This window comes from Anser anser (assembly GCF_964211835.1).
Source record: "Anser anser genome assembly, chromosome: 2".
Classification (NCBI taxonomy): domain Eukaryota; kingdom Metazoa; phylum Chordata; class Aves; order Anseriformes; family Anatidae; genus Anser; species Anser anser.
In genome coordinates, this window is record NC_139721.1 from 116,147,655 (window position 1) to 116,174,531 (window position 26,877).

A 26,877-nucleotide genomic window follows, 5' to 3' on the forward strand; every position below is an offset into this window, starting at 1 on the left:
GAATATCAAACTGTGGTGTACAGAGTGAAAAAAAACGCGGTGCTTTATTGACCTAACAGCACCCCAAATTATCTCAGGGAGGGGAGCACCCAGGGGGAGTGTGTGGGTAATGGCTGGGGCCTGCTGCAAATGCAGCCAGAGAAACTCTCCAACATCCTACCCACAGCGTCCGTCAGCCTCACTGTGCCACACGGACAGGATGGTGGCTGTGCCACCTTCACGCTGGGGGCCTGGGCCACCCGTGCCTGCAGCCAGAGAGCTGGTCGCAGTGCAGCTGTGCTTTGCTCAGCCCCGTCAGGGAGCCAGCCCCGAGCCTATTGAAAAGGGCAGCACGAAGCAGCAGCCCTACAGGCTGGCAGTGAAGGACAGGCCTGAAGAAGCAATGCTTACAAAAGCAGTTTTGGAAGCACTGTGTCTTCTAACAGAAAATGCAACACGGGTAACAACACCCACAGCACCTCCTGCTTTGCAGAAATACCCTCAGGGCACCTGAGTGTCCCACTGCAGCAACAAGGATGCTCCTTATTTCTGTGACATCGGCAGAGAATCACGGGGAGCCCAAAAGCAAGGTCTCTGTCACTCACTCTTGTACCCTGTTTCTGTGATTCTCAGCACTGGTGGGGCCACATCTGGAGGGTCGGGGCCAGTCTGCGGCTCTTCAGCACGGGGAGGGGACATGGACCTAACAGCACAGTGATGGGGCCACGAAGATGGTGGAGGGATTGGGGCATCTGTTGTGTGAGGTGGGTTCTCTTCTACAGGCAGAGCAGAGAAACAGGCATTTCAGGGTGCGACTGATGACCTCGGACACCTGAGGGACGAGATGTCACGTAAAAGTCCTCCTACAGAAAAAAGTTAACAGGGAAGCTGATAAAATATTCTCTTATGGGTTATGATTTTTGGACTGTGATGTTGCCATAGCTTTAGACAGCAGGTCTTGCTGCATTGCTACTTGCGATCAGAAGACAAGAGCTGAACCTTCATACAACAATTCAGCCAATACAAATCTGAAACAACTCCGCCAAAGCCCCAGGAAGCAAACAAGGTACATTTTATGTTAAATGATCGCTCCTCAAGCACAATTAGCAAGGGGGTAGATGCAGCTGTGGATCAGCCCAACAGCAGTGATATACTGCTTTGCATTTGGGGCAGCTTGAATTTCATACAGATTCACATACAGCCTGGATGCTACCTCCACTGCTGGAAGGTTTGCATCCAAACCCACACCCCTTGAGCTCCAAAGCCAACCCAACATGGGGGATCTGAGCCCCACACTACGGGAGGTGTCCCAGGTCCCACCTGCCTGTGCACTAGTGGCTGCAACATACACCCATGGAAATTGGCTCTTGTACTTTATTCTGTAATATGTCAGAGCAGAAAGCCAAACCGCCAAGTGGGTAGGCCTTAAAACAGTCAGGTTTTAGGAAATGGTCCAGAAATAGCACTGGTTATAAACACGGTGAAACAATTGGCTCCACTGAAGAGCAAGGACTTGGAAGGAGCTTTGTGGGTGGGGTACTGTGTACCTACAGTGAGTGACTGACAGCTTTCTACACAGCCTACACTCAGTGTGCTTTCAGAAATGAAGCAGAACAACCACCAGTGCTTCTCACTCCTAAATTAAACTGTACACAACAAAAAGGGATGCAAACACAGCAAGCAAGTGTAGTGTACCACAGGAAAAAGGTAAGCAAACCTGAAAGCATGGTGCCAAGGAAAAAAAGCCTTACATATGAAATGTGAAAAGCATGAAAGCAGGCAAAAATAATCATTATTGAAATTTTTTCTATAACTTAAACATTTACAGGAATTGTTTTGCCAGCCTGTATGAGTAGTCTGTTTTCTAAACCTGCTGGAGTTGCAGATATAGGTAGCACCCACAGCCAGATGCAAAACCACCTCCTGGCTTTTATCAAGTGATAAATGCACCCAAAATGAGAGCACACAGCTCTGGGGGCAAAACTGCGGTGAGCCCAGAGGGAAAGATTAAGTCTTTGATTCATGTGATAATCAGGGGGTGTGAATGACCCTAGAGATCCAAGGAAAGTCACAATGGTGAGTGTCAGGAACTGGCTGCATTAAGGGCTGCCCTCCTCTTTTGGGAGGAATGAGAGAGGTGTCTGTAAGCTGCCACGACCCCCTGGGACATCTTCCACTTTGGTTCTCCTTGGGGGTCTCACACGATGGAACAAGTTGGCCATTGCCAAAAAGCCTGGAGCAGACAGGTGACCCCAAGGCACAGGATAAGCAGTGTGTTCACATCCCAGAGATGCTGCTGCTATTTTATTCATTTGTCAGCAAAGTTGCTCAGGCTGCACAAGCAGCACTTGCATATTAGGAGCATTGCGGTTATGGGACTGGACTCCTGCACAATGAAACACACACATTAAGAGATATTAAGGAGATGTTAAGGCAATGTCCTCAAAAAATCAGGAAATTGTGAAAATTAAGTTTGCCTGAAAACCTTGATTTAATACTCTTCTTCCATTATATCACCATGTCTCAGCTGTACGAGTAGCTCCATGTCATGGTTACTGCGCTTACTGCAAGCTTAGCAGCAGCAGCAACAGCAGCAAATCCTATTACAGCAGTAGCTTTACGGAAAAAAATGAAATTTAAGCACAAGTGCTGCCTCCCTCTGTGCAGGCTTGCTCCTTCTCCCTCCCTGCCTGTTTCCTGAGCTGTGACCTAGCCATGACCAACTTCTCAGCTGAAACCCATGGGGTGGGCTCCAGCTCTGAGCACACAAAAATCACAAAGCAGCCAACCAACCCTCCACCTCCCAAAACTCGACTCTACTCACCTGTAAATGAGACGCTGAGCACAGATGTGAGTGTGTGGTCCACCAGGTAATTGCTTGCCCATCAGAAGCACTGGCGACACGCACCCTTCTCCCCAGGGGAAGGGCTGGTGCTTTTTAGTTAGGATCCACAACTGATGTTGCACAAGGTAAAATCTAACATCCCTATGGCTGCACAATGCTATCTGGAGGTCTTTTGCATGAAGAATTTGGTATGGAAATGTGATTTGAGTATCACAGCTAGGAGCAGGCCATCAATAGCCAGCGTGGTGCTAACTTCAACCAAGGCCACCAGCAGCAGCTGCAAGAGCAGCCCCTTGTAGGAGTCCTGGTGTCAGCAGCAAGCGAACCTGCTTTCGAAGGGATCCCTTTGCGTTTTTTTTTTTCCCACTCAAAACTGAAGCCACAAAAGAAGTGGAAGCGCTTAGCGGCCCTCAGTCAGGCCCCTGCACTGGGTTAGGCGAAAGTGCTGCCAGCTGGGATTCCTCACCCTTAAAAAGTGGGAAATCAAGCCATGGCAGTGAGACCACTGGGTCCCGGCAGAGATGGGATGTATGTGAGCTGGCATGGGAACACATTGGTCCTCATCATCCCCCAAAACAAAGCACACCCTGCGTACCCCCCAGCATCTCCTAGACGTTGGTGGGACAGGAAGGTGGTTGTGATTGTCCAGGAAGGGAAAAAGCTTCCCCCTCTATTTTTCTCTCTCTCATTTCAAATCTGAAATTCACTTGTTCTCTTACACTGGTCAGATGGCTTCATCCTGATGGGCACCTGATTGTCAGAAACACATGAAGGAGATGCACTACTATGAACAGCCTCTATGGAGGGAGAGGATTGAGGGGGTCAGGGGCACACTCGCTCCCTCTGCAGTGGGACCAGGTGGTGGTCCTCACCCCCTGACTGCAGTGGGACAAGGGTTAATGTGAGGCTAGGCTTTAGCCCTGAAGAAAACACACACATCTTAGAAGTATCCAGAAAAACATCCACTCTCAGAATAAAGGATAAGTTTCACCTTAACAATTAGAAGTTTATCTTGGTGTCTGAGCCTCAAATCATAATATTTCAGAAGAGACGTGATACATTATTCTCACCCACTCTGACTTCAGGGTAGCAGGAAGGGCGACAGATCATCTGCTTTGTTCCTTGGTGACAGAGAGCCAGGAGTCATCACCACTGCATCACCTAATGCAAACTGTGAACTGGTGGAGATGTTTCTGCTGTTGTAAACATTAGTGGAGCAATTAGATTTTGTGAAGTGTATCTTGCAAAGAGGTTACGGGTAAAGACATGATTCACAGCACCATTTATGGGCCTGGCTAATTGTTCTGCACATTTCCATCTAATTTGGTTTCTAATTGGGCATTAGTCATATAGGAGGTCATTCATGTTAAGAGAGTTTCCAGAATAATTTATTCTACCCCTAGCAATGTTTTTCCAAACACTTCTGCAGCTACTTGAAGTTAAATGCAAACAATCATTTCAAGTACTGTCACCTCATTCAACTCTGAAGCAGCCTCGTGGCAGCAATATCCGGGGACCTTGCTACCGAAAACCTCACCCAGCACCCTCAGTGTAATCCCTCCCGCCAGAGGGACGGAAGCCAAGGCAGCTAAAATTAAAAATATAACAGAATTGATCAGCCAAAAATCAAACATCAGAATGTGTATGCATATAGTGAGTAGGCCATTTTCCTCAGATGTTTCACTAGCAAGAAAAAATACGTCTAATATTTCAGATGACAAAATTTAATATGCATGAACTTGTGTGTTGTATTAGGTTGGTTTAAGATGTTTAGACACTTGCTCTCCATCACCCCAAAGAAGAGAAGTTAGAGAAGAAAATGTAATGGCTTGCTGCCTTTTTAAATTGTTCTGAGATGCTAAGCTACAAGATGCTCACAGAGCAATCATACTATGAGATTTTATTACGCTTTTGCTTACTTTTTAGAGTTTTCCACTTACTAAATAAAAACTGATCATGCTCTAATTAACTTAAGGAAACAAATGAAAGGAAAACGTTATGAACATTTTTAAGCTTTTGAATAAGTAAAGCGTTAAGCTGTGAAAGTAATTACCAAGTATATAAACAGGTTTTGATTTGGCAGGAAGAAGAACAGTTTTAATTTACTTTGGAAATGTGACCAGATTCAAGCTTTTGGGTTTGCATCTTACTAAGATTTTTTTTTAAATACAAAAACATTCCAGCATTTATCTTTAAATTCCTCACTTTTGAAGAGATGAGAAGTTGTATTATGTTTTTAAGTAGCAGAACTTTACAACTTTCTAAAGCTTAAGGCAGCACCAGCAGATGTGCAGGTGTCCAAGATCAAAAGCCTCATGCAATGATGCCCCAAAATGAAAGTGTGTAGTTCAGTACAGACAAAATTTGACTTAGCAGCTTAAGCTGTAAAATATCCCTATTTACCTTATCACCAATGATTGTTTAGCTTCATAGTTAACTGTCCATTACAGAACATTTATGCGTATTCATTTTTAGGTCACTTTTCCCAGAATCCAGCAAGTAAATACAAGAAGTTCTTTGAGGGGAGAAATGTACCATTCATTTGCTTCTCTTTTCATTAAAAACAAACAAAAAAACCAACAAAACACAACAACAAAACCTGAACCTTTTAAATAAAAAGCATTTGCAGCGATGAATTTGAAGCAGATGGCAATTAGGCTTCAGAGTCTGCAGCTCATACACCTGAGACCAAGCAGCACGTCTCCCTGAGGCCGGGTTCTTCTGTACAGAAATCCAGGTTTATACACATGTACTCGATAGATGTTATGCAGTAACTAACCTCACGTAGTGAGAAAGCTGTCTGCATGGCTTCTCTCTGTAGTTTTCCAGTCCTTAAAATAAAGATCAAAGGCAGCGGTACTTTTACTGCAGAGGCACGTGGCAGAGGTTCAGGATACCCTAAGACCTTCTTTGGGCAAAAATTCGCCCGGGATTCCCAAGAAAAGGAACACCTGAGCCTGCTCCTGTTTTGTTTGAGCATGCCTCAGGTAGAAATCTGCTTCAAAGTCAAGCAACAAGGTGCAAGTCAGCCAAGCATAGCTTTCTTCTTTTATTTTTTTTCCAGCCCCTCTGTGGAAAGGCTGGGGCTGTGCAAATATTGGGGTAAAAATTAATATTTAAACCTTACTGGGAAAAACACCAGGTAGATCAATTGTTACAGGAACCCTGATGGATCCTGAAAGCTCTTTTTGCACCTTTCACAGGCTTGCCCTTATTTTCTACGATTCAGAAAATATTAGCCTCAGAATAAGAAGCCTCCGGAAGGTATTAAGCACATCCAGGCCGCCAGGAAATGCTTCTGCTTGCTAGGGCTCAGCTCCCCATGAAATCAGTCACACATATCAAGCTTCATCCTTCTTGCATTCCCTTTCACTGTTCCGCTGATGGGATACTTTCCAAAGTCAACTTATTTCCAATTAGGAAAAAAAATAAAATAAAAATGTTTTGTTGCAAAGATTGCAGGACATTTTTCCTTCTCATTTTCTTCATTTTCCTCCTCATTTTTTTCCCCATCGCTTTCAGAAAGCTATGCCATTTTTCTAGACTCTCAGGTCTAAAAAGGTGCTGTGTGCTGATGGAGCATTGCTCTGTTAAAGCATCTTTGAGAGGATGCACTCCTTTTCTACAGCTAGGAATGACTGTAGCAGTTCTTCTACCAGGATAACTATATGCATATATATACATATATATGTTTATATACATACATATGTATATATTTACAGATTATATATATATGTAGCAAGAAACAAAGCTGTTGCTTCTTGGTTTTTAGGATTTATCTTACCCAGAAGTGTATGCAGCGGTGCAGCAATTATTTAATACAAGAGATGGAAGCAGCCAAAACCACAAAGAAAAAAAAAAGAAAACCTTTTTATGTTAGGAGTGTTGCTAATTGAAACAATTCACCATGCTTCATTTATGCAGACAGAACAAGATGGCAAAATTTGAGTCCCTGTAAAAGCACTGTCCCTTCTTCCAGAAGGAATCTTTTCCCCACCATAACACCTCCATTTCAAATAAAATGATCTAATCCACACTTAATTATTGGGAAGCTATACTTGATCAAAAACAATCACTAAAAGTTGGACTTAAAAAGCCATTTATACTACAGGAATGATTCCTATATGGTTTTAGGTTTCTAGCTTCAAAGTTTTGGGGAACACAGATTTGCTCCCACTTTGTGCACACCACAGCCCTCATTTAGATGCTGGCTGGCAGAGATGTGTTCTCGGATGAGAGGCTTTCAACATTTTGCTTTCTCCCTGCTCCCTTCCCCTGACAATGTTCACATAGTTAAATTTACTCTCTGTCAGACTGAGGAGCTGAAGTCTCGATATTAGTCTGGTGTCAACAACAAAACCAGCTTTTTCGTTTCTTCTTAATGGTGGTCTCCAACTTTTACTCTGATCCAAACTACATTAACCTGGCTCTTGATTTATCTGGAAACAGCACTAGACTATTCAAATATGCATTTAAAATAATGCAATTATTTAGCATTTTGATACATCAGGATTTTCAGAACCACACAGAATCAAACCCAAGCAGCAAGTAGTGGTACCTTCATTTGCATTCATACTGAACGGTGATTTTGGAGGGGGGCTAGGGACTGGCTAATCCTTGCTCAATCTGCCCTCCATGAGCAAGTCCAACTAATTCAGCCTAAGAGCCACTCCCAGAGATTACCAAAATCCTCAGAAATAGTGAGGATTTCAAACCTCATTTCCTATATGCATTGAATTTGCTTCAAAATAAGCAAATGAAATAAGCAAGCAGTCGACATTTATGGATTCTTTGCATTTTGATTTAGAACAAAGAAGGGCTTCACACATTTTCCATTTTCTGGGCTGGAAGGCTAGTAATAAAATGGCATGAATGAAGAGAACTTGATGTGGAATTCAGTTGTGTGTGTCAGTTTGACATGAATAAATCACAAACATCACAACCCCAGCAAGAAGACACTGAGACACTCGTGCAGAAAGCTTCTCATATTTTACAACCCTTTTCCCCACTGATCTAAACATGCCTTAAAAACACCAATTAATAGCATATCACTGGTGATGCAACTAAAAGGATGCTTATAGTCAGCACTATATTCTCCAGAAAGGTTCTCCAGAAACCCATTGCTGTCATCTAGGGTGATAAGGCTACTGACACATCAACATACTCGAGGCTGACCCTGTACTCCATACGAAGGCAACACGGTCACTAAAATCTGTACAAGTTTTTCCAGCATGAAGTCTACAGAACTGGACACTTACATACTAGTTGATAAAATTATCCCTCCCTCTTTTCCCTGCAAGGATGCTTGTTCCTGAAATCCTTCAGGAAACTCCTCTACTCCACGGGACTGCTGAGGGGTGCTCATGTACTCTGGAGCACCAAGTCTTGCCCTGCTCACTCCAGTGGAGGCTGTTTCCATGCAGAAAACTAAACCAAGCTGGCAGGACTGCAGGGATCATTCGATCTGAAAGCTCAAGTTATCCCTTCAGAGATGATCACGCGATCTTCTGAAGTTCCCTCTACTGAACTCCACTCACATAACATACATATAGTTACACACAGAGACATGAGAAAGATGTACGCTAATTACTCTAGCTGGTAGTATAGTTACTTTTTATTTATTTTAAAAAAAGTCACAACTTTCTCGTATGGAAAAGTGAACTGCAATTTGTGCCTGAACTCTTACCTTAAATGTACCAACATAAGCACAGTGAAAGTCAACCTTAGTGTACAGTTGTCTCCAGTCTAAGGTTTATATTGTCATACCAAGAGCTGAGTTAAAATAGAACAAGTAAAAAGACATCCATAAGCATCATATTCTTCCTTCAGATATCAAGAGGTTGTAAACAAAAGCCTAACCTCTACTACATTTTCATCAGTTTGTCAGAAAGAACATGAACTCAAGGATTTCACCTAGGCAACTGCAGAAACTGAGCTGGAAGAACAAGACAGCCTTAAGTTTCTCTCACGAATGCATTCCTTTTCAAGAAATGAGAAGAGAGGAGCATTGACCAGATGAACACATAACTGGACTACCCTGATAAAACATACTGTGGCAATTCAGTTACCTGAGAAAAAGATATATCAGTACCGCAGAAATCTTTTCAAGTTCTCACATGACATGAAAATACCCCCAGTACACTTTGAAATATGTGATCCCAGTGACCAGCCAGAGATCTAGGAATACATATTTCTGTATTAAAAGTGCTAAATATAAGCAGAAAAATACATTAAACAATTAAAAGGCACTTTTAGCTGGCATGTGTTTTTTGACATGCTACAGAAAACTGAGACAAATAAGACATTATACTTAATCTCACACTAGTCCAGGCAGTATAATGATATAAATTGTTAAATATACAAACTTGACCATAAACTGTGCTGGCATTGCAAATTGACAACACAGGAAGAAATCCACATTTCTTTTGATGTAAACAGTAGGGTTTCTAGTGAAGACATTTTCATCTTCAATGTTATTATACATTTAATGTTATTGCATGCAACACCTCTGGTATATGGTACCTCTGTGCATCATTAGGCAAGAAACAGTCACGGTAAAACATTTGGAGAGAAATTCTCAAGTCGCTGAGTCTTGTGCTGCTCGCAAAATTGCAAACATCCTAAGTAACTGCGCACCTAGACAAGCCAGATGTTTGTATATAAAAGCCAACTTAAGTCATATACCCGTGGTCCTCTGCATGAAGATGCGACCCTCAAGTTGTAAAAGGCACAGAAGCTGAGGGACATGCTAAGTACAGCACACAGAAATGGAAGCTATTATTTACCTTAATTGCAAGAGGTGGTTTTCAACGGCAGCTACATGACTGAAGTGTAAGTCCCACTAGAAATCAAGTTATCTCCACCATCATTTCAAGACAGTTGTTAAATTCAGACTGATGACCAAAAAACACAAAAAGTGGGCCCTTATAATGGATTCACTAATCCACTTTACGCTTCAGAGAAACTGTCTGCTGGAAACATAATCCATTTTTCTTTAACGCGCTTCTTATCCTTATTAAATAACCAAGCATTTCTAACAGTTGAAGTGAAATGCATTAGTAAACAGCTGAATGACAGCATTGTCATTTCTTCATCAAATCTTTACTCTTACTTGGACCACAATGTCAAGACACTAGCAAAATGTGAATGCTACAGGCATCTGAACCAAAGTGCAAATTGTTTTTAGAATTTTAAAACTTTTTTTTGTAAAAAAAAGCATAGAGAAAAAACATTCTTTGGTATAGGGTCACACAGTCCTATTGAAGTATTATAACATCAGTCAAAAATCAGAGAAAAACCCATAACTTTACTTCTGAGCCAGATGAGCCCAAGCTCAAGTATTCACACTGATTTACATGCACGGAGCTCTTCCAGACTGCATACATTGTCTTTCAGTACACTTCCATAACAATGACTACGTTAAATACAATGAATTTTCAAGCTGCAAGCTTTGGAAATGACAGTCTGCCCCCTCCTTTGCTTAGACATTAGGAAAATGAATGCACATGCGTGCAATTTGGAGCTGCCCTGAGCACATGACATGGCCTATGTCTTCAAAAAGTCACCAGCAAACACTCAGGACAAAGGACTCATGAGAAAGGAGGAAGTACTGGACAGAAGACTCTCCTCACTCTATTAGCTGCCACAGTTTTAAGGTGGTACTGTTATGAATTCCTTCTCCTGAGAGTTTTATAATAAAAAACAGGAGCATACCTTTGCCATCTATTTCCACAACCAGATGTGTACACATTCCTGGAGTGCTCCACTATTTGAGTTCACTAGACATTCACTCTAAAACTGGAAGCTACCAATAGCTGAAGTTAAAAAAACAAACAAGGCCAAAACGGTATCAAAACACATTTAAAAATAACACTCCTCTTCTGTTTCCTTTTTTTTTGTTGTTTTTTTCTTCCTCTAGAACCTTGTCCTTACAGGGTACCTGTATTTCCACAGGAAACTGCCACGCCTGGCATAAAATTACTCCTCTAAACCCTCCTGTTCCTTATCCTCCAGGAAGGACGTGCTTGTATCTCCATTATTCTTTTCATTTGTATTATCTCCATTGTCCTCCAATTCCCCTGATTTCTGATGAGCAAATGTGTAAGAGTCATGGTCTGTTTCTGCCAGAGGTGGAGGTTCCTCTGTGCTAGGAGAGCGTTTAATGTCTTTTCTGAAAGAGAACGGAGGTGGAGAAGGTGGCAAGCTACCCATGGGCCCATCAAAAGGCCGGTAGACATCAACTTCTGGAGCAACTGAGCCATTGGATTCTTTCAGCAAGTGCCCATAGACCATAGCATCATCAATAACTGCATAGACGTGAGAATCATTGTTTTTCCTATCTTTTTTGAATAGGCGTTGTTTTCCAGGCATCTGGGTATTGACGTTAGCATTGTATACTCCTACCATGGGATTCTGGCTTTTCTTCTTCCTGTTACAGAGTTGAAGTTGATAGCAGGTCAGAAACAATACACGGCTTAGTGCATTTGAACTCAGTAATGACAGCTGTTTACCCACCCCAGCTACAGTGTCAGACAGTCTAACTGGATTGAAGGCTATACTAGTGATCTTGGGAAAAATAACTGAGTCTGGACACGATTTTTTAACAGAGCAGAAAGGAACTTAAAGCTATTTAGTTATCTGTTGCTGTTCTGCTGACCCTGAAGTTTGCAAGATTGATTCCAGCAGCCTTCCAAGTACAATTGGAACATCCCAATTATGCAGCATACTGAACCTCTCAACTTCCCCGGGCATTAATAGGACCTAAAGACCACCAGACCCCCGCAAAACAAGGCTGAGTGCTGCTGAAGACGAGTAAAACAGCAGACCCACTACGGAAGTCAAATGAACTTTTCCTGGTTTTGGTGTGGCTATTCTGAAGGCAGAAAGACCAAAGACTGAAAAACTGAAGGGTTTTTAAGCCTGTATTCTTAAAGCCTTTCCTGTGAGACAGAGAATTGTGCCCATAACTGCTCTAATCATTATATTGCACAAATTCATTCCAGCTTTACAGATTCATGACCAAACTACCTGTGTGCCAGCACTGAGCACGAGTATCAGAAACGAAACTATTGATGGCTTCAGACTGTGCTTGCATGAATAAAGCTGTGTGTGTTGGCTTTGCAAAATCGAGTTTTCTCCCCAAGGGCTCATCTCATAAAAAATTTCTCCTGCTTGATGCATAAACTCCAGAAGAAATTGCTGGAGGTTGTGTAGGTGAAAGATAGGTCTTAAGATACCTGAGTGAGCTTACAGCTTGTTTTAACAACGTCTTGTCTACAGTCACATACTGAGCAACCACATTCATTGTGATTTCCTTTCACGTTAATCACTGATGAAGTCCAACTGATACCTCACTTCCAGTACAGCCAGAGGCTTGTTTCAAGGCAGAGCCAGACAACACACTGGTACTGAAGTACTGTGACCCCAGGAACACTGCTCTACTCTAAGAAAATTGGTTTAGAATAAAGCAGCATTCTTGGAGTTGCACCACTCCAACACCAAATACATTGCTTATATCATGCTTCAGACCCTTGTTTGAGGGATCTGTGCCAACAACATGAAATCGTGGGCCCAGATGCTCTCCCACAACACCTTCTTAAACCTGAAACTACACACATGCTGAATTATGAACTTACTTCTTCTTAACACAGCACACAGTGAGTCCAATAGCTGCAAGAACTCCAGCCCCAGCCAGCACAGCAAGTATCGCTGCTAGATCTGCAAACAGACAACAAGGTACAAGAACACTGAGCTTTCTCCTAAAAGCTGGTTGGGTTTGAACCTCCTCAACAGTTTTCCATGTGTATCAGTTGCATGCAGAGGAGGAGATCCGCGTGCATACAGGTAACACAAGCAAATTCCAAGAGGTTGGCGGCCAAGCAACGACAAACTCCTGCTGCTAGCAATGGACCACAGCCACAAAAACAACCAACCCTCTCTCTGCCAGACTGTTAGCCCTTGGTGCAAGAATTTGATGCAGCTCATGTGCTGTTAAACTTACCTGCAATCTCTCAAACTTCTGGCTCAGCATGCAGGAAAGAGAAGAAAGTATGAATACTTGCCTATCTCTCTCCAAAGGAAATAGTTACTTTTACCAACTTCCCCTCAATACAATCCTTTCCCCAAAATACAAGAGTTATATTGACTTGGGGTTTTCAAAGAGTCATAAAATTGATCAGGAAAGTCCATGTGTGAGCAAAGAAAAGTGCTCTATGTTTTAAAAGAAGTATACATTACAAAAAAAAAAGAAAGGAAAAAGTCATTTGATACAGTTTCTGGTCTAGCTTGTGTAGCCAATACTTTACAGATGATGCAGAAGTGCAAACATGAAGCAAACTTACATGCATCTGAGCAAAGCCTACCCCCAAAATGCCTTTCTGTTTTTTAACGATACATTTCAGAGAGATGAAATTTAACAAGAACGCAGATTTTGCTGTTAGCAGTCAGGGCACTCTCCACTGAACAGGGAGACCCGCCCCAAGGATTATTTCTTATTCATGTGAAAACAGAGTAACTGCACTGCTAACACTAAGCAAAGACTACTTAGATGAATAAGGTTGCATAATCAAATTCTAAGCTGTTCACCAGGTCTGTGACCTTGGGAGGGAAAAATCATCACTTGATCTTTCTATACCTTCTGGCTGTGATCTCTCATTCAAAAAGCTATATTAAATGAAAGAAAAACAAAAACTAAACAAGCAAATAAAAACCAAACTACCAACCACCGAGTCTCAGTCCCCCTCAGCTATAAAAGTCAAATCTCCACCGCATTAAAAACCCTCCTTTCTCCCCAGTCCCTAAAAGTACTCTGTTGTAACTTCCAAAAGGTTTTGATGGGACAGACATTTCAGAAAGCAGGCATCTCATAAAACCCAAGGCATGCAGAGCAGTGTGCATTATTGCTCCCCCAACGGAAAGAAACTAAACAAGCGTAAAGCAAGCCACAACAAACTTCCAGAACTCACCTATCTGTTTTTCAGCCAAGGTCACCCAGAATTGCAAGGTCAGTTGCATTTTGTCTACAGGTTTACAGTTGGAGACGTTTACCCAGAAGTTGTGGTGCATATTTCGGGGCTCAGGCAGGAGCTCATCCTCGCGGCGCACGGTTTCCTCTGCCCCAGGTGTCTGTTCCTTTATGTTGACGTAGGCACGCCCCGTCTCGCAGGCAATGCCCATGCGGTCCTTGGAGAACCCCAGGCGGGCAACTTGCTTGCTGGGCACAATGACATACCAGGATATGGAGACATAAGGAGGTAGACCATAAGGTGAGTTGGGACTCTGCAAGTAAATTTTAGCTTTTGGATCTGGGCTCACAGTGAAAGTACACTCATCTGTAGTAAAGCAAACGAATACAGGAATGAAAACTTATTTAGTTTCAAAACCTTTTTTTTAAAAAAGCTTTCTGTTTCAGCATGTAAAATTGTCTAGGCTCTCTTCTCTATAACAAAAAAGTATCACTTATACCCATGACCAGCAAATTTCTACTGTCAAATTACATCTCAGTACCAGCAATACAACTCAGCTATCATCTCTTCTATATCAGTATTCACAATTCTCACGGATATATCTGCAGAATTTCCCACAACTGTCTACCAACCATCTGGATCGCAAAGCTCTTCCCTTCTTTCAGCAATAAACTACCTCAGTGATTCAGATAAAGACTGGTCCAAGCAGTAGCTCCAGGTCTAGACTCTAAAGATCTGAACTATCATTTCTACGTATTAATGTGTTCTAATAAATGTCCTGAAATATCTAACAATGGGGAAAGATGTACAAAACAATAATTTACCTTTAATATGTGGCACAAAAGACATTTGCAGATCCTGATGATTAGAATCATTGAAAAAACCTTTACCAAATGTTTTTAAGGATATGGTGATATTGTTCCTCAGCTGTATCTTTTCAATGGCTCCACCAGGACAGAATATACCAACGTTCAAGTCCATCTCTGGGGTGGCACTAACAATGCTGTAACTGTAGCTCGTGTTACACCTCTGCTCTGGAAGGTGCTGCTGCAGTTTCAAGGACGGAGATGTAATTTCTACATTTATCACTTCGGGAGCTATGAGCTTCCAAATAAATTTATGCAGCAGAACTGGCAATTGGGTAATAGCCTTGGGCACCGAAAGGGCATGGATCTTCTTCTGACACCACCGGAGATCTACACAGCCTGCAATCACAAAAACAAACCACAATGGTTGTTCTCTTTTTCTTGCAGAGGAAATCCCTAGGAAAAGCAATTTTTCTAGTGTACTACAGTATACATATACAGAGTCCTGTCAGATTTGTGTTACAGATCCAGGTAAGTATTTACCTGAGAAGGTGTCCTCTATTATTAACCTTTACCAAAATATGCATGGTTTGTAGTTTAAGAGCTTTCCTTAAAATGACACAGGACATCAATGGAACTGACAAATACAAACGTATGCAAAATTCCTCACTCAATAAATTACTTTTGCTACACTATCTGCTTATTGAGACAGTTGCCAACTCACTAAAGTCCAGATCTATACCTTTAAACTCTTCTTCTAGTATTTGAAAGCATTTGTGAAAATTCTGCACCAAATGGATATGCAAACGGCACAAGACACATTCCTGATGGCCACCTTGGTCCCACATTTTCATGGGCAGATTTATGGCTCTCCTGTTCTGTTTCCATATTTTGCAGTTTTCAGTAAGAATATTCTTCTCTGCCTTTTGTCATTTCCCTTCTAGGAATAGTTATGCAGTTTCTATTTTTAAAAGGTAGGATGCTGCAGTGACCAATAAGGTCATCTCCAGATTCGTTGTACCATCCCCCAGCTGTTCAAAGCCAAATTTCCATCCACCCACTATTTAAAGCAAGAGAGACAAGGTTTGGCTGACCGCTGTGGAAAAGCAGGCGGAAGCATTTTCTAGGAAACAACATTGAGCCACTTGTGTCATACTTATGCCCTTTTCAGCTGTGATCCTCAGGTGGGACAAGTCCTTGCACAGAAAGGAGATCTTGTAGATGGCGCCAGAGACCAGCGTCAGAACACGGTCACAGGTGCGAGGATCCTTGCAGATCAGGCATATCGGTTCAGACATGAGCGGGACTCGACTGGGCCAGCCTTCAAAGTGTATCGTTACAGTCATATTCCGCTCCTTGCTGAGGTCAACCAAATGGGTGACATCTGCAACGAAAAACAAACATCTCAGAGCAATTACTGGCAAGAAGCGTGGTGTGAAGCAGAATTTCCTCCATCTCTTCTCACCCCATTAGACAAGCAGATGTTAAAGCTATTTCTACATTAGCTAAGAAAACATTATTTACTTTTTCCCACTAGTGTAATACAAACTCAAATAATATCATATTACTCTTCTAATTGAGAAGTTTGAGCCCTTCCACACACAAACCCCACTTCCCTACCACTTTTCAGCCGTAACACGATAACGTATGCTAATCCCTTTTGAACAGGTTAGGTTACAATGCAAATAGTTCACTATGGAGCTCAGCTGACTACGTTAGATTTGTTTTCCGTGATAGGTTCCTTGTATTCCTTTCAGAGTCAGTTTTACTGGTGACACAACAGCTGATCAGAAAAAAGTTTCCCAGTTCTCAAATTCTGAATTTAATGCAAGATTTCCACCTCCGATAACTTTTTTTTTTTTCCTGGAGGTGTGGGTGGAGCGGTATTTAATTTTTTTTAGAGCAAAGCTGAAGAAAATTGTCCAAAAACAGCGATTTGTACATCTGGTTGTCCACAGTCAAGTTAAAGATTAAGCTAATTTAAACAAGTGCCAATATGGTTCAAAAGGGAAAAAACTGTCAAGTATTCTACTTCATCAAAAGTGCTGATGGTCATTACGAAGGTCACTGGAGCTTTCAAAGACACTTCCCCAAAGCCTTTTTCTGTTTGGCAGTTAAAAACACACAGAGATGCCTCAAATTAACAAAGTCTGTCTCTGTGCTGGCAGGAAGGCTAAGGATCAAGCCTTGACAGACGGTTTGGTTTCCCTCAGTGGCATGACTGATCTACCCCACTGCCCTTCCATTTAACTGCCCAACAGTGATCTTCCAGAAATATTTTCTGACTAGCTGTAAAAAGCAAACCTACGAGCTAGCAGAGCTAACCATGAAAAGTAAAGAATGCCGTCCCCTTCCTCGATTCTAGTCACCAGCCCTCTTGCAATCCACCCCTGTTCCCCATACACCACCACACATGAGATCATGCAGGAAGCCCTGCAATACCATCCGAGCTCGCTGGATCCAAGGTACCCAAGTAGCTCAGAGTGCCCACGTTCACACAGCAAACATCATCCCTGACAGCCTCTCTTGATCAGCTTGGAAAGATCTCCTTAAGGAGGCATGTCCCCAGGCATTTAAGAAGCTTCTCAAACACCTGGGAGTATAGGACATTTATGGGGAACATTCTCCACAGATCTTAAAATCAGTTAATAGCAGGATGTTGATCCTTTACAGGACAGCAAATACTCTAGGGATGTATTTGGCTGTGCTCCCAAAAGCTCAGAAAGTAAACTCAGAAAGTGCCTTGATATTTTCATCACAAACCCCAGGAAGGCAACAGGACAGAACCCTGGAAACCACTTCCAAGCACATGAAGGACTAGAAGGTGATCAGGATTAGGTCAGCAAGCATTTATGAAGGGAAAAACATGCTTGAAAAATCTGACACCCCTCTAGAATGACAGGGCTGGCTTAAGGTGAGGCAAGAGCAGTGGGTGCTGTTCAAATCAATTTTAGCAAGGCTTTTGAGACCATCTTCTGTAACGCCCTCTCAGACACACTGATAAGTATACGCTAGTTAAGTGGGCAGCGAGGTGTACACAAACTGGCTCAACTGCTGACCTCAAAAGGCTTGTGATCAGCAGCTCAAAGTCCATCTGGAGGACAGTCATTAGCGGTCTACCCTAGGGGTTGACACTGAGGCCAAAGCTGCCTAATATTTTCCTTACTGACTGACGAGAGGACAGAGCGTACCCTCACAACAAGTTAGCACAAGCAGGAGGACTCAGGGCAGACCAGCTGGAAAGCAGCTTCACAGAAAGACCTGGGGGTCCTGGTGGACATCAAGTGGAATACAAGCCAGCAGTGTGTCGGTGTGGCAAAGACAGCCAACAGCCTCCTAGGCCGTGCTAGAAAGAAAACAGAGCAAGTGGAGAGAGGTGAGACCCCCTCTGCCAAATCACTGGTGAGACACCTGGAGTGCTGGGTCAGGTTCTGGGCTCCCCAGTACAGGAGAGACATGTATGTACTGGAGTAAGGCCAGCAAAGAGCCACGACGATGCTTAAGGGATTGAAGTATCTGTCATAGGAGAAGAGATGGAGAGAGCCGGGACTATGTAGCCTGAAGAAAAGGAGGCTCAGGAGGACATGCATGTACACATGCAAACAACGTGCAGCCAGACTCGGTTAGAGGGTAAGAGACAGTGAGAACAAACAGAAATACAAGAAGTTCCACTTAAACATAAGAAAAAAATGAACATGTGCATGTTCAGACACTGGAACAGACTTCTCAGACAGGTTGTAAGAGCCCTTGTTTAAGAAGATACTCAAAAGCCGACCAGACACAGTCCTGGACAACCTGTTCTAGTAGGCAGCAAGGAGCTGGACTAGATGATCTCCAGAGATCTCTGCCAACCTGAGCCGTTCTGTGAGCCTGTGATATCCGAGATGACAGACGCAAACCACCTCTACTCCAGTCTACCTGAAAAACCACAACCATTTCATATCGTCTTCCATGAGCCTCATGGAATGGACTCATGGAATATCCCGAGTTGGAAGGGACCCACAAGGATCATCGAGTCCAGCTCCCGGCTCCACAAAGAACCACCCAAAAATCAAACCATATTTCTGAAAGCATTGTCCAAACATTTCTTGAACTCAGGAAAGCAGAAATCATCAGATCTTTATGTTATTTCAGACTAACTAATGTCCTGAGCAGAGACCTCACAATGTTTGATTTTCAGTCACCATTGGATTCGCTGCATCCAACTTGTTTCTGTGCTGGATTTAAGCTGAGCCAAAAGAACACCACAGCCAGAAGACCTGTTTCTGTCTGTCCTTCCCCCATTCTCAGCTATGCCTTCCAACCCTTGCCTTGGGCTGGCACTGTCTGCTGTGCGTCTTCCTGATAAACTAGATGGAGGGCACATCCAGAGGAGCCAACCTAGCAGGACAAACACACATCGTGAATCTTCCCTTCAGTCAGGCTCATAAGTTCTAGTGCAAGAAGGGAGGCAGAAACATGAAAGCAGGGGGACGTGGGTGCATCTTTTTGACAGCCACCTTACTTATAATCTCACAATTTTTTTTGGACCTCAGACAGCGAACCTGAGCTATGGTACTCGGTAATCCATAAAACAATAAATACGCTGATGTTTGTTGAGGCTGATAAACCTCAGAGTGCTAATGCAGCTTCTCTGCTCTCCTCAGGAGCACTTCTCCCTGGAAGGGAAGCTACAGCACCAAGTGCTTCAGTGTCCCATCAAGTCCATTCAATTGGACTTTGACTTCCTGAGTTTCCAGTCTAATACTGGATCCTTCCTTTGTACACCTAGGCCTGATGTTCTTGTGAGCAACACCTATGTTCACGCAGCAGAGGTAGATCTCATCAGTGATACATTATTTCATCTGCTTTGAAACACACTGATCTGGCTTTCTGATCAATGCCTGGGGAGAATTTGGATCCTGATGCCTACCTGAATGCTCTTGCTAGATGGCAATCCAGTCACAGAGGTTCTGTTGGGCCTGTTGCTGGAGCACCTCTGTCCCAGTTCTAACAGCACATTCACCTTTCAGCCTTTGGAGGAGGGTTGTGCCTACAACGCCTACGACACTGAACGAGAGTAGAGAAGAGCAGGAGGCTTGGTAATATATAGTTTACCTTGCTGCAACTGAAAGCAGCAGCCAGGCAATCTAGTTTCACTGCCACCTGTTGTCATCCATGGCCATGATGATTCAGTCTAAAGCCATAAAACACCACCTAACAGTATTTTACACACACTTTCTGTGAGAAAATAGCAATGCTCATCTCCCTGATACGGATACGTGGCTGTAGTGTAGAAAGCAGAGAGAAAATAATGGCCAGCAGCAACATGTATGTGTCCAGACCCCACAGCTGGAGCTCAACCATTCCAAACAGCCCATGTTCTGCAGCACACGTGTGTGTGCGGACATCAGGACCATCACACTGTGACTGCCAACAAATTCAAAGAAGAGGGATGGAGGCTGTCTGACTCCAAAAGGGCAGCCACTGCCTCCAGGGGAAAAAGGGTTGTACTTGCAGTGTTTCAGCCAGAACTGGGAGTTACAGTGTAAAATAGCCCTGATCTAAATCCTTTGGACAAGCTGAATGAACTGAGATCCATATTAGTCAAACACTACGTTTTGCTGGGGCTGGCTGGGCCTGCAGTTTTATAACATAGTTATTTGTTCATTGGATAGGGACTGCCATATTCCTATTACTTAGTATGGCAGCTTTTGAGCTCTGCCAACAAGAGGTCAATTCACATTAGCATCACCCAGATGAAAGACTCCATTTTCCCATTCCCAGGTCTCTAAGCTTCCTAGAAAGTGAGTTTACATAATGCCAGTCTTACTAAACAGTAATCTGAGTCAACATGCACAAGGAGAAGACAAGTATCTCGTTTAGTTTCTAACCCATCAAATCTATATGTAATCACTCAGCTGATACACTTCAGCTGTCTACTGATTTAAGCTACAATTAAATCATTTTGGTAAAGATCCCACACGAGGAATATCTATTTTATCTTTCTCTGGTTCAGCTGCAGGCCCAGGGCTTAGTCATCTTGGTATGTTCTGTTTTAACTAATTCCTTAAACCACCTCTATTAAGAGGAAGGAGCCAGATCAGCCAAAAATGAAATGAAAAAATGAGACACTGAAGTGGTTTTGCAGAAGGGGAGAGGAATCGAAGGGATAGTTTGGTGCATGGTTTGATGCAAGTACTCTTACGCTGTTAAGAACGTGTCTCTGATACTGAAGAAAGGACAGAGTAAATATATACACACACACACATTTTTATTACCACCTGTAATTCCTATTTTCAGCTATGGATCATAAAGGCTTTAAGGAAAAAAAAAAAAGTGTGTGTGTGAATAAAATAGCTTTTTCCTGTATGGGAAATCACAGCACAAAATAAGGTAAGAGGTCGGGTGGAAATCTTCAAGTCATTGCCACAACCAAGCACAGAACCTAGGATTTTCACCACAGGGCTATTCAGTCTTCAGATTGGTTCAGATTTTTCAGCTGAATTCAGATTCAGAGGTTTTCAGCAGCTAAACACAGTCAAGATTAGGTCAAGAAGAGATTTTGATTGGAAAATAGCTGTATTTTCCTGTTATTTAATGACAAGCATCACAGACAGCTGTGGAATACCAAAAGGTTTGGGAAGCTTTGAGAATATGCAGATATTGATGCATTTTTTAATAAGAACCATGTTTAACTTGCACACTACAGACAACAAGCTTTTTTTAATAAAAGTTTCAATACTGTCCTGAGGGCTGAATTTGAATCTTTGATGGAACTTACATAACTAAAATCACTCATATAATCCTAAGAAATCCCTAGAGAAACCACTGCTCTTTCGTAAATCCGAGTGGTTTATTACTTGCATTTCATCAAATAAATGGCAACCTTTTTTTTATTATTTGTAGATAATTATCATTTTGTCTACTGGTCATAAATATATTAAAATTCTTCTTGCCTTTTTTTCCCCCCCCAAAGTAGAGCAGAGATAAAGCTGATTAACTAAATACAGTATTTTCACTCTGTCTGGCTTCCAAGATGCAACATGTGATTTGTTTAACAACAATTTCAGGAGGATTTGTTGTTCATGAATGGAGCCAGATCAGACAGACAAAGAACGGAGGATGAAAGTGGTGAGATGGTACAACCCTTTAGTACTCAGAACACGCAGTGACACATAAGCTTGGACAATTTAATCAAACACTAAGGTTCTTGCATGATAATTGGATTGGATCCCCACAGAGAGAACACAGGCTCAAGGAAATGCTGCCCCATGCTTACTTTTGATTATACAGTGTGCAAGATCTGATACCACAGATATTAAAGGTATTTTCAATTACACTGATGTATACCTTTGGAAAAGGAAAGGAACCTCCATTTACAATATAAAGCATACACAATCTACAATGGTGGTTTTACTCCATTGCAAATTGTGACAAAGTTAGTTTGTACCTGCAAAAGGGAAGAGATAAGAGATAAATGCACAGAGAGACAGAAGGGGCAAACCAGTACTTACTCTCATCAATCTGAGGATGCTGAATGACGACTTGGAAGAGCAAGCGGAGGATGCCTGGGTTCTGAGCGTCCTGATCACAGCCCTGCAGGGACAGGTTGAAACTGCCAGCAATATTGGCAGGCTGGCTGTCACTCAGCTTAAACACCTCTGGGTTACTGACAGAGCCAGGAAGGTAATACTCCACTCTCTCCTCCTTCCTCTCGCAGTTGGAAAGGCTGTAGTTGTGGAAAAACACGCTTGCTCTCAAGTTGGAAGGAACTACGAACTGCCACGTCATGAGCTCATCTTCTGGAAAGCCCAAGGGATAGTTTGGGGACATCAGTGTGATGGAAGACTCCCTGTTCAAAATGGATTCAATAATACATAACCCTAAAACGGGAGAAACAAATCATGCAAAAGCATTAGAAATTAGAGAAGACACACCAGCATATGTAGCACTGCAGCACCAGAGTATTTTATCTGACAGTGAACTCACCCATTTCAGTTACAGGTTAGCTTATTACAAAACCATCAGACTAAAACATATACTTGAGCTGATGCTATCGTCTTCAATTACAGAAAGGGAAAGGGATATGCTAACATTGTATTTGCATTGTAGCAGGTCTACCTGTCAAGCACAGGGACAGGCCTATACCTTTTGGAAAGGAAATCCTTACTTGTCCTGGCTTTATGAGAGCAAATACGCAGCCTGACAACTGCATCTGTTAGTACCACTTCACCAGATTTCACGAAACAAAAGATGAGAGCTTTTAAATAAGCATGGAGCTCTCAGTCCAAAAATCTCGGAGATCTAACAAAAGCACACTAGTACAGAGCCTCAAATACGCATGATAAAACAAGAAGGTGAGGCATGGAGATCGTGTAACACGCCTTGTACTTGGATGAGTCCAGGCACTTGGCAGAGTGAAGTTATGTACGCAGAGATTACAGCCCCACTCTAGGATGCCAGCAACGATGAGCAACTGTGAGGAGTGCCATGCCTCTCACCTTCCCAAACGTTTCAGCAGTGCCATGCAAGAGAAGGGGTGACAAATCTCCTTTTTTAGCCATTGTGGAAGAAGCCTTCTAGAAAGATGAACTTAGATCAGGTTCCATCTGTAGCTGATGGCAATAATTGCACAATTCAAGTAAAGATCAAGAAAATCTCTGAAAGGGGGGTTTGTCATGAGATCACAAACTCACTCACTGACTGCTATACACATTTCAGGTATTTTAAGAAGATTATTTTATGCTACTGCACAGGTTGAAACAGATATCTGCAGTTAAGCAAACAGACTCATGTGCCTTCCAGGCATTGCTTCCCCTTTTCCCACCTTTCTCTCCTGCAGAGAAACATTTGTTTGAGACTCAAGCAAGTTAAGGAAGCTTTATTTCAAACTAAAGAAACAAAACTATACCCTGAAACCAGCAAATAGGTCTTCTGGCTCACTCTAATTATGCTAGCTAGTCTCATCTAGCTAAAAAAAAAAAAAAAAAAGTATGTTTAAGTTTTAACAAGTTTAAAGAGACTGAAAAATGAGTAATGTGCACCAAAAGCAGCAACACAACAGCTTACATAAATATTAGGTTAATTAATCAATCAAACAAAGATATTTTGACCCTAGAAGAGGGATACCTGCTGAACTGAAAACCAAACACCACCACCGCCTAGAAAAGAGGATTGCATGGGGAAGATAACAGTGGATGACAGACTACTCCACACTTACGTTTTATGGAAGACCTGTTTGCAATGCTAAAGCCCGAGGTGGTGAGAGCAGAGTTCCACGGGAGGTGCAGAGACATGACAACTCCTCCCAGCAGTTTGACGCGAGACACTGAACCATTTCTGCAGAAGGTGCCAATGTTGACTGTGGCTGTATCTATGCAGCTGTTGATGTTGTAGCTAACTAAATCCGGACACAACTCTCCTGGCTGAATCTGTCTTAACCACGGGGTAGCAAATTTCAGTTCAAGTCCAGCCTTTGTACTCGCCTTCACGTCCCAGATGAAAGTCCTGTTAAGGCGAGGTAGTCCTGGTGGGTAAAGATGAACATCTCCAAAGGGACATGAGCCTGATACACAGTCTAAATGCAGAGAGAAAACAGCCATGACATACCACAGAAAGCCTTCAAGTAAGTGAGGAATTTGCCACTTTCCCCTTAATTGCTTTTTTAATTTTTAATTTTTACATTGCACTTAACTTCTACTCTATATAGATTAGAAGACACTCCCATAACATGGTTAAATGCTATCTTTAAACTGGACTCCTATCCCTTAGAGCAGACAGGATAAACCTGCTTCTAAGGACAAGCCAGGGTGACTAATAGGAGGTATTGTCTGTAGTATTTCTGCATTGTTTGCTGAAGAATTTAGAAGGTACGTAGTGAATAGGGTATGTGAACAGGGCAGTGAATAAACAGATGGAAGAAATTCAACATTAAGAAAGCTGGAAGTCATGCATCGAGAGAACCAATTTTATGCCATCTCACTCTAAGAATTCTCATGTAATGCCTGCCAAATCATTAAGATTTCCACTGCTTGCTGCAAACCATACCTTCATTCCATTGGTACCCTGATGAGCAACCTGGGGTCCAGATTTTGCAGAAGTGATGAATAACAACTGCCAATGAAATATTCTAGGAATAACCTACAGAACTTTTCTCTGAAAAATCTAGCTTATCGGTGTTTCAAGCTGGACACCAAAAATAAGTATTTTATACCTAGGCTTAAATGAAAAAAAAAAATACCACAACTGTATCTTACACACATATCGTGAAATATCGTTAATATTGCTATTTGCATGAACCATATGAATAAAATTCCAAAACATGAAGAGAACTGTCTTTATAACAGGGCTTGAACACCACCCCGAAAATAATGAAGATACAGCCAAAAACTGACTGCCAAGTGAAATTTGGGATCTAGTTAAGAAACAGTATGTGTTCACACCATTAAAGAGTACATTACCACACGTACACAAACTAGAGATAACGTTCAAAGCAAAAGAAAGTTTAGTTCTAACACTTCAAAATTTTCAGCTTCTTGACGTCAGTAGCATTCATTTAATATATGGAAACACATGAATATCTCAATGTTTCTGGTGTCCTTATAGACACAGTCAAGCTGTTCAATGATTAAGATCAGTGACATATTGTTATCAATGCTCAGAGGCTTTTGGCAGGTAGCAAGTTCCTTTGGCAGGGTCATAAACTGCAGGAGAAAGGATGGCAGAAAGCAGCTAACACAACAAACTCTCATTTAATTGTTTTCAAAAAAAAGCTGAGTTACATTCATTCTGCCAGACATAAAAACACAGTCTTCTTTTAACATGTGTAGTTTCAGTAATTCAAGGTTATTTATTAGCATCCAAAGATTTCTTCTTACCCAAGATTATGGGGGATACCTTGATATAGTAACAGGAAAAAAAAAAGGGTATGTGGTTTAATGGGAAGAAAACTGCCATCAGGGGAAAAATAGAAACATGCATCTTACCAATATTCTTCTGAATTTCCATGATGAAATATTTCTCTGGAGTACTACAAGTGAAGGTGAAAGTCACATTCTCCCCAGGTCTTATCTTCAGTTCAGACCTGCGTATATTTTTTATACTAATTTGACAGTTCGATAAAACACCAGGTCTCAATTTAATTGTAACTGTGATGTTGTCCACCACACGAAGAGGGATTGTAAATGAAGCTAAAGAAAAAAAAAGGAAAAGGTGCTGTGTTACTAGTATGTAAAAGCGCCACCTGCTTCTCCATGCATCCCTAGAGATGCCATGTTTTCAGAGGGACCATTCGTGCCTGTCCCAAAGGTCTTAAGTGTTGAATCTCCAGAAACTACCTGCAGCTCTCCCAGTCCAGCACAGATGATGCAGAGGTCCACTTGCTGCCCGTGCTCAGAGAGAGGCATAAATGCAATTTGTGGAGGACCAGTTCTGCTCCAGTTCACCAGTGTTGTGGATTTTGCATTAAAAAAGCAACTCAGCTATTGCTTTCATGTCATCCAGACTTTGACTATCAGTCTATTATGCCCATCATACAGCCTGCTTGGCTTCTGAAGGTCCCTACAAAGTCGTGGCTCAATGCAGGAAGCTTAATCAGCAATCAAACAACAAGGCAAGCCTCAGCTTAAGTTGCACACTAGGGTAAGAGGTGAACCCCAACCCCTGCAGCACACCAGATGAGGTACTCTGGTGACACCAGAGAAGAACAAGAGCACAGACCAACAGCCACTTGCTAAGAGTTTCACTTACCCCTAGTTACTTTGCCCTGCAAGAAAGCTTCCCAGTTCTCAATAAGAGGATGAGGCAATAAAGGAATATCTCCCTCCACACAACCGCTTCAGGTACGAGAGCACTGGTCGATAGGTGTGTGTGGTCATGGCTCTCCCACCTTCCCCAACTTCTACAACACGTTCCCTGAAGGTACACAACATACGTGCAACACCCCTCAGCAGCAAATAAACACCTGCGACCTTGGGTGGACTATGTGTGCTTGGATATCTCCTCTCCATCCCTGCCACAACCACCTTCAGGCGCTGAGGAATGCATAAAAGCCTGGGCAGCCTTCACACCACCTCCAAGGACTACTGAAAGCAGAAGAAGCTCTCACACAAAGTACTGGAGCCACAGAATAAAGTGGCCATCGAGCAATCTTCTGGTACAGAATGGGCGGTGGTTTATCAAAGAGGCCTGCTCCTCGAGAGGGACATCCTGCAGGGCCGCACAGCAGAGCTCTGCCCATACGTCAGGGCAGGAATCCTCTTGCTGATTAACATCAATTAAAAGAGTGAATCTGGCAGCCGAG

At 42.5% G+C, this 26,877-nt stretch overlaps 1 protein-coding gene across 1 annotated transcript in view; it reads right to left on the reverse strand.

Annotated features, from left to right (window-relative positions):
- Nucleotides 1–8,420: 8,420 nt before the first annotated feature.
- Nucleotides 8,421–26,877, reverse strand: part of CDCP1 (CUB domain containing protein 1) — a 28,987-nt gene continuing 10,530 nt past the window's right edge. The window contains exons 2-9 of the mRNA XM_083824979.1: nt 25,562–25,765; nt 23,797–24,153; nt 22,091–22,459; nt 15,751–15,978; nt 14,613–14,993; nt 13,789–14,154; nt 12,460–12,541; nt 8,421–11,252 (exon numbers count right to left, since the gene is read on the reverse strand). Of these exons, the coding sequence (XP_083681105.1) occupies nt 10,802–11,252; nt 12,460–12,541; nt 13,789–14,154; nt 14,613–14,993; nt 15,751–15,978; nt 22,091–22,459; nt 23,797–24,153; nt 25,562–25,765 (2,438 nt within the window). The 3' untranslated portion in view covers nt 8,421–10,801. The remainder of the gene's footprint in view (nt 11,253–12,459; nt 12,542–13,788; nt 14,155–14,612; nt 14,994–15,750; nt 15,979–22,090; nt 22,460–23,796; nt 24,154–25,561; nt 25,766–26,877) is intronic.